This window comes from Salvelinus fontinalis, chromosome 12 (genome assembly GCF_029448725.1).
Source record: "Salvelinus fontinalis isolate EN_2023a chromosome 12, ASM2944872v1, whole genome shotgun sequence".
NCBI classification, from domain to species: Eukaryota; Metazoa; Chordata; class Actinopteri; order Salmoniformes; family Salmonidae; genus Salvelinus; species Salvelinus fontinalis.
Window position 1 is genome coordinate 30,172,880 of NC_074676.1, and position 8,877 is coordinate 30,181,756.

Consider the following 8,877-nt stretch of genomic DNA (forward strand, 5'->3'; position numbering starts at 1 on the left):
GTAAGGCTCTCGAGGATTATCTGTCTGCTGAAGGCATTCAGATGGATCCCGCTAAGGTCCAGGCTGTCAGCGATTGGCCCGTTCCTAAGTCACGTGTCGAGTTACAGCGCTTTCTCGGTTTCGCTAATTTCTATCGGCGTTTCATTCGTAATTTCGGTCAAGTGGCTGCCCCTCTCACAGCTCTGACTTCTGTCAAGTCTTGCTTTAAGTGGTCCGGTTCCGCCCAGGGAGCTTTTGATCTCCTCAAGAAGCGTTTTACATCCGCCCCAATCCTTGTTACTCCTGACGTCACTAAACAATTCATTGTCGAGGTTGACGCTTCAGAGGTGGGCGTGGGAGCCATTCTGTCCCAGCGCTTTCAGTCTGACGATAAGGTCCATCCTTGCGCTTACTTTTCTCATCGCTTGTCGCCATCGGAACGCAACTATGATGTGGGTAACCGCGAACTGCTCGCCATCCGCTTAGCCTTAGGCGAATGGCGACAGTGGTTGGAGGGGGCGACCGTTCCTTTTGTCGTTTGGACTGACCATAAGAACCTTGAGTACATCCGTTCTGCCGAAAGACTTAATGCACGTCAAGCTCGTTGGGCATTGTTTTTCGCTCGTTTCGAGTTCGAGATTTCCTATCGTCCGGGAAATAAGAACACCAAGCCTGATGCTTTATCCCGTCTCTTTAGTTCTCCTGTGGTTTCTACCGAACCCGAGGGGATTCTCCCTGAAGGGCGTGTTGTCGGGTTGACTGTCTGGGGAATTGAGAGACAGGTAAAGCAAGCACTCACTCACACTGCGTCGCCGCGCGCTTGTCCTAGTAACCTTCTGTTCGTTCCTGTCTCTACTCGTCTGGCTGTTCTTCAGTGGGCTCATTCTGCCAAGTTAGCTGGCCACCCCGGCGTTCGGGGTACGCTTGCTTCTATTCGCCAGCGGTTTTGGTGGCCTACTCAGGAGCGGGACACGCGCCGTTTCGTGGCTGCTTGTTCGGACTGCGCGCAGACTAAGTCAGGTAACTCTCCTCCTGCCGGTCGTCTCAGACCGCTTCCCATTCCTTCTCGTTCATGGTCTCACATCGCCTTAGACTTTATTACCGGTCTGCCTTCGTCTGCGGGGAGGACTGTGAGATCCGCCAATAAACGTAGGATTAAGAGTCCTAGGTATTGTCGCGGTCAGAGAGTGTGGCTTTCCACTCGTAACCTTTCCCTTACGACAGCTTCTCGCAAGTTGACGCCGCGGTTCATTGGTCCGTTCCGTGTCTCTCAGGTCGTTAATCCTGTCGCTGTGCGACTGCTTCTTCCGCGACATCTTCGTCGCGTCCACCCTGTCTTCCATGTCTCTTGTGTCAAGCCTTTTCTTCGCGCCCCCGTTCGTCTTCCCTCCCCCCCTCCCGTCCTTGTCGAGGGCGCACCTATTTACAAGGAACGGAGGATCATGGACATGCGTTCTCGGGGACGTGGTCACCAGTACTTAGTGGATTGGGGGGGTTACGGTCCTGAGGAGAGGAGTTGGGTTCCATCTCGGGATGTGCTGGACCGTTCGTTGATTGATGATTTCCTTCGTTGCCGCCAGGGTTCCTCCTCGAGTGCGCCAGGAGGCGCTTGGTGAGTGGGGGGGTACTGTCATGTTTTGTCTTTGATCATCTTGTCTTGTCCCTGGGCTTCCCTCTGCTGGTCTTATTAGGTTCTTTCCCTCTTTCTATTCCTCTCTCTCCTCCTCCCTCTTTCCCTCTCCCGCTCTCTCTCTCTATCGTTCCGTTCTTGCTCCCAGCTGTTTCTCATTCTCCTAACGACCTCATTTAGTCTTTCACACCTGTCCCCTATTTTGCCCTCTGATTAGAGTCCCTATTTCTCCCTCTGTTTTCCGCTTCTGTCTTTGTCGGATTCTTGTTTGAGGTTTGCTGTTCTGTGTCCTTGTTGCGCCCTGTCGTGTTTTTTGCCTTTGTCAGATGCTGCGTGTGAGCAGGTGTCTATGTCAGCTACGGTCTGTGTCCTCCTGAAGCGACCTGCAGTCTGTGGTCGCGTCTCCAGTCGTTCCTCTCTACTGACAAGAGGTTTTCAGTTTCCTGTGTTGGAATTACCTTTGAGAAGATCCAGGAGAATCATTGTTTGTTTAAGAATGGAATAAAGACTCTGTTTCTATTACGTCGCTTTTGGGTCCTCCTTCATCAGCATAACAAGATCCCTGTACTGGAGGAAATATTCCCAGATCCCTGTACTGGAGGAAATATTCCCAGATCCCTGTACTAGAGGAAATATTCCCAGATCCCTGTACTAGAGGAAATATTCACAGATCCCTGTACTAGAGGAAATATTCACAGATCCCTGTACTGGAGGAAATATTCCCAGATCCCTGTACTAGAGGAAATATTCCCAGATCCCTGTACTAGAGGAAATATTCCCAGATTCCTGTACTAGAGGAAATATTCCCAGATCTCTGTAGTGTAGAAATTATTCCCAGATCCCTGTAGTGTAGGAAATATTCCCAGATCCCTGTACTGGAGGAAATATTCCCAGATCCCTGTACTAGAGGAAATATTCCGAGGTTCCCTGTACTGGAGGAAATATTCCCAGATCCCTGTACTAGAGGAAATATTCCCAGATCCCTGTACTGGAGGAAATATTCCCAGATCCCTGTACTAGAGGAAATATTCCCAGATCTCTGTACTAGAGGAAATATTCCCAGATCCCTGTACTAGAGGAAATATTCCCAGATCTCTGTAGTGTAGAAAATATTCCCAGATCCCTGTAGTGTAGGAAATATTCCCAGATCCCTGTACTGGAGGAAATATTCCCAGATCTCTGTAGTGTAGAAAACATTCCCAGATCCCTGTAGTGTAGGAAATATTCCCAGATCCCTGTACTAGAGGAAATATTCCCAGATCTCTGTAGTGTAGAAAATATTCCCAGATCCCTGTAGTGTAGGAAATATTCTCAGATCCCTGTACTGGAGGAAATATTACCAGATCCCTGTACTAGAGGAAATATTCCCAGATCCCTGTACTAGAGGAAATATTCCCATATCCCTGTAGTGTAGGAAATATTCCCAGATCTCTGTAGTGTAGAAAATATTCCCAGATCCCTGTAGTGTTGGAAATATTCCCAGATCCCTGTACTGGAGGAAAGATTCCCCAGATCCCTGTACTGGAGGAAAGATTCCCCAGATCCATGTAGTATAGGAAAAATTCCCAGATCCCTGTAGTGTAGGAAATATTCCCAGATCCCTGTAGTGGAGGAAAGATTCCCAGATCGCTGTAGTGTAGGAAATATTCCCAGATCCCTGTAGTGTAGGAAATATTCCCAGATCCCTGTAGTGGAGGAAAGATTCCCAGATCGCTGTAGTGGAGGAAAGATTCCCAGGTCCCTGTAGTGGAGGAAATATTCCCAGATCCCTGTAGTGGAGGAAAGATTCCCAGGTCCCTGTAGTGGAGGAAAGATTCCCAGGTCCCTGTAGTGGAGGAAAGATTCCTAGGTCCCTGTAGTGTATGAAATATTTCTATATCTCTGTAGTGGAGGAAAGGTAAAGTCCTACAGAGAGAAGGACAAATCTCCCCTCCAGTGGCCAGATGCATGATAGCCTGTGAGAGCTGGAGGGACAGTGACTAACCTCTCTACACAGAGGCCAATAACCCTACAGCAGGCCATGGGTTAGAGCAGCCCTGTCTCTACCACCACTGCCCTGAAAAGGAAGGCAGGAGACACACAGAGGAAGATAACACTGACTTTACACTTGACTTTACACCATTCCAGTCACTCCCAGTAGGCCTTGGAGCATGCATACCTTTTAATTGTATTCTCCATTGGCCCGTAGAGGGGGTACACACACTTGACAGGGGATTAATGGCAAACACACATACAACAGAAACGCATCATGAATTGGAAACATGCAAATATACAATATGACCTATTTAGCTCCGTATCACAACGTGATTGAAATTTAAAGGCAACGTTCCCGTGTTAGCGGAGACTGCATTTACTGCAAACGCTGCATATGTCAGCTCAATCGGAAATGACCTTTAAATTTATATTGCACAATCTGTAACGCTTCAGCGTGGGCGGCAGGTAGCCTAGTGGTTAGAGAGTTGGGCCAGTAACCGAAAGGTTGCTAGATTGAATCCCCGAGCTGACAAGGTAAAAATCTGTCATTCTGCCCCTGAACAAGGCAGTTAACCCACTGTTCCTAGGCCGTCATTGTAAATAAGAATTTTTTCTTAACTGACTTGCCTAGTTAAATAAAGGTTAAATGAAAAATAAATAAATAAAAACATTGAATAGAGCCCCTAGACCCCCGCTCTGAGACAGAGAGAGAGAAACTATACATACCTCGCCCTAAACATCAGCGCCACAGGTAACTTCCACAAAGCTGTGAACAATCTGAGAGACAAGGCAAGAAAGGCCTATGCCATCAAAAGGAACATAAAATTCAACATACCAATTAGGATCTGGCAAAGAATACTTGAATCAGTTATAGAACCCATTTCCCTTAATGATTGTGAGGTCTGGGGTCCGCTGACCTACCAAGAATTTACTAAATTGGACAAACACCAAATTGAGACTCTGCAGGAAGAATTCATCAAAATTCGTGTACAATGTAAAACACCAAATAATGCATGCAGAGCAGAATTAGGCCGATACCCGCTAATGATCAAATCCAGAGCCGTTAAATTCTACAACCACCTAAAAGGAAGTGATTCCCAAACCTTCCATAACAAAGCCATTACCTAGAGAGAGATGAACCTGTAGAAGAGTCCCCTAAGCAAGCTGATCCTGGGGCTCTGTTCACAAACACAAACAGACCCCACAGAGCCCCAGGACAGCAACACAATTAGACACAACCAATTTATGAGAAAACAAAAGGATAATTACTTCACACATTGTAAAACATTTACAAAAAAACAGAGCAAACTTGAATACTATTTGGACCTAAACAGAGAGTACACAGGGGCAGAATACTTGATTAGATACACATATTTCCCTCAGATTACACAGACCCACAAAGAATTCGAAAACAAACCCAATTTTGATAAACTCCCATATCTATTGGGTGAAATACCAAAGTGTGCCATCGCAGCAGCAAGATTTGTGACCTGTTGCCACAAGAAAATCGCAACCAGTGAAGAACAAACACCATTGTACATACAACCCATATTTATGTTTATTTATTTTCCCTAATGTACTTTAACTATTTGCACATAATATGACATTTGAAATTTCTTTATTCTTTTGGAACTTTTGTGAGTGTAATGTTTACTGTAATTGTTTTTGTTTATTTCACTTTTGTTTATTATCTATTAAACTTGCTTTGGCATTGTAAACATATGTTTCCCACTCCAACAAAACCCCCTTAAATTGAAATTGATTTAAAAGAGAGAGAGAGAAATTAGGGCGAGAGATGTGTGAGAAGGAGAGAAAGTGGGGGAGGGAGGTGATAAATGAGAGGGTGTTTGTGTGTGGGATGAGATAGGGAAAGTGTGTGTGTGTGTGTGTGTGTGTGTGTGTGTGTGTGTGTGTGTGTGTGTGTGTGTGTGTGTGTGTGTGTGTGTGTGTGTGTGTGTGTGTGTGTGTGTGTGTGTGTGTGTGTGTGTGTGTGTGTGTGTGCGCCTGCGTCTGTGATCTGCGTGGCTGGCTGGGGATAGTATTTTTACTGGCCTATGAGTGTTTAATTACCTGCCCCTCTCAAGGCAGTTAAAGGGAATTCTGGCCTGTTTGTCTTTTGTGTTCGTGTTCAGAGTGTGTCGAATTAATCTTTGATCCTGCCTAATGAATTGATTGCTTCCCACTTATCTATCAGTGTAGCATGTAGAGTAGGTGTAAGCTGATATATTAATTACTAGATGGTTATCTAACCCACTGATATCTGTCCCTTCCCTTGTGTGTCCTTCTCTCTTTCTTCCACTTGACCGCTGTCTACCTACTCCTCTCTCTATTTTTCCGATCCCCTCCCCCCCCTTTCCTCTCTCTCACCCCCCCCCCCCCCCCCCCCCCCCCCCCAAATTCTCTCTTTCTCTCTCTCTCTCTGTGTCACAGGGTGAGTGTTCTCAGAAGTGTCGCAATATGTTTATTGTGGAGACAGTGTGTGTGGCCTGGTTCTCCCTGGAGTGGATCCTGCGCTTCATCCAGGCTCGCAGCAAGCTGGAATTCATCCGTGGGCCCCTCAACGTCATTGACGCCATGGCCATCTTGCCCTACTACGTGTCCCTGGTGGTGGATGAGGATGACCCGGCCATGGACCATGAGAAGGCTGGAGGGACCAGCTACCTGGACAAGCTAGGCCTGGTGCTGCGGATCCTTAGGGCTCTAAGGATCCTGTATGTGATGAGGCTGGCCCGTCACTCTCTGGGCCTGCAGACCCTGGGCCTAACGGTGAGGAGGAGCACCAGAGAGTTTGGCCTGCTGCTGCTCTTCCTGTGTGTGGCCGTCACCCTCTTCTCCCCGCTGGTCCACCTGGCTGAGAGTGAGCTGACCGGAGTCGAGGACTTCAGCAGTATCCCTGCCTCCTATTGGTGGGCCATCATCTCCATGACGACGGTGGGCTACGGAGACATGGTGCCACGTAGCATCCCGGGCCAGGTGGTGGCGCTGAGCAGCATTCTGAGTGGCATCCTCATCATGGCCTTCCCTGCCACCTCCATCTTCCACATGTTCTCTAAGAGCTACCAGGATCTCAAGCGGGAGCATGACCGCCTGTTTAAGGAGGAGTGTGCGGCGGCAGCGGCTTTAGCGGCAGCCAGCGGGGAGGGCCAGGAGGGGAGCGAGGACTTCCCGCCCCCAGGGCTGCGCCACATGTGTCCAGACACGGAGAGCACTTGCTCTCTGGAGTCCCTGTCTTTGCTGGAGAATGGTGCTGAGGCTAACCAGCGTAGCCACAGCCCCAGGTTGCCAGCAGGAGCCTTTTAGACAGTCAAACAGGCCTCACCTGTCCCGGCCCACACACTGGGGACAGGGAGGCCTCAGCAGGCTCACTCATCATAGACTTAATAGATGATGCAGTAAAATATCAAATCCAAAGTCATTTTTTTCTCTCCATTGCTGTCTTTCTCTCTCCGAAAATATTGCGTAGTTCACTCACCACATACTTGTTTTCATTTTAGTTTCAATCTCTGTCTGAGATCAGAAGGTCCAGAAGGACAAATGGAAGTCGTGGCCACCTGTCTACCCTAGAAATCTGTACTGAGCTCAAGTGATTTTATTTTTGAGAGGCTTTAAAAGCTGTACTTAAAAGACCTCAGATATCATACTGGATGGTTCAGACTCTCCCGTGCTGGATAAATCCTCTCTCTTTAGCTGCAACAAATGCAAAGATACACACAGACTACCCTGGATTTGGCTGCTTGAGTGTTTGGAGTCACGGAGATGGAGTTATTTGCCACCACACGCTTCGACAAGCAGTGATCATAGAGCTTTTATAATCTGCTTGAGAAAGAGAGCCATGTGTGGAGAATTAACTTTGTAAGGCTCTAAATAAAAACACAAGTGATCTCAACTACGCAGTTGTCGTTGTTTTTGTCTTTCTGGGAAGATATATGTTTTTTGTCTTTCTGGGAAGATATATGTTTTTTGTCTTTCTGGGAAGATATATGTTTTTTGTCTTTCTGGGAAGATATATGTTTTTTGTCTTTCTGGGAAGATATATGGGTGATTCTACAGAAGTGGTACAAATTGCAGTTCCACCCCCAAAAAAACTATTAAACATAATAATTAAGTATTCTAACATAGGCCATTTACTTATATTAGAAATGTTCTATTTAAATCCAAGGCAATAAGAAACATATTGTTAATTTATACACCATTTTCTATTGAGTTGTGGCCCTCCCAAACCCTAACTCATATACTTCATGTTTGAATATAAAGCAATTAATGATTTTGTGATTGTTTTAACAATATTATTTCATTAGAACATCTTCAGTTGTTATTATTACGCTGAAACATAGTTATCTAACTAGTCATCTTGTTTATTTTTAAACATCTATCTCCAAAAAAGGCTGTCCCACCTTTTGATGTCACTACCGAAAGACACACATTAAAAGAATGAATGTGTCTTAAGCCACACCCCTACAAATATCACCAGGTGATGGGATTGCACCCCTCTACAACATGTTTGTCTGCAAACATTTTGGAGAAAATGATTGATCAAGTTGGTAAATCTTCATGTATTTTTAAGAAGTGTCACTGCCAAGGTTATTGTGGTTGTGTTTTTATATTTGACATTTTATTTCTACTCATTTTAAGATTTTTATTTGAAGTTCAGTTTAGTAATCAGTTTTCAGATCTGATTTACTCATTTGTATTTAATTTGTTTTATAAAAACATTTATATTTCATTTTTATATTATTTAATTTAAGTTTTAGTGTATGTGTGGGAGGCTAGAAGCCATATGTGTTGTATAGTTTTGGTGATGTCACTTCTTGCCACTGTGGGGCAGTAATGCTTAAGGTGATGGGTCAGGTTGTAGGTTCCGTTATGTTTAAATGTAGACTCATTGAGATGACGTAGACGCACCAAGTAAACAGTAGTAGTGGGTCAATTTCCTCAACAACCAGGAGTGTTGAAGCGCAAGGCTAAACCTCTCCGCTGTTTTGGTCCCGTAGCTACCACATTGTAGCAGAGTACTCTGTGTGAGAGCAAAGTCTTACATCACGCTCATCTCAATGGGGGTGTTTCTCTGCTCAGACATTGCTGACACCTGCCAGTTCTTACAACACCTTGATAGGTATTTTACGTAACAGCTAACCCCATCATGGTCATGTTCCCCTACTCAGACTTTATATGCATCAACCAATGGTTGCATGCCCGGTCATTGACTGTGCAGTCGGGCACCAGACTGCTATGCCAAATGATGTGGTAGCTGATACAAATAATCATTTTCTAGGCGTTGTAAGATCTGTCATGTA

At 45.7% G+C, this 8,877-nt stretch overlaps 1 protein-coding gene across 1 annotated transcript in view; it reads left to right on the forward strand.

Moving 5' to 3' along the window:
• Positions 1-7,472, forward strand: part of LOC129867131 (potassium voltage-gated channel subfamily G member 4-like) — a 35,123-nt gene extending 27,651 nt beyond the window's left edge. Inside the window, exon 3 of the mRNA XM_055940327.1 lies at positions 6,014-7,472. Coding sequence (XP_055796302.1) covers positions 6,014-6,883 — 870 coding nt within the window. The 3' untranslated portion in view covers positions 6,884-7,472. The remainder of the gene's footprint in view (positions 1-6,013) is intronic.
• The last annotated feature ends 1,405 nt before the right edge of the window (positions 7,473-8,877 follow it).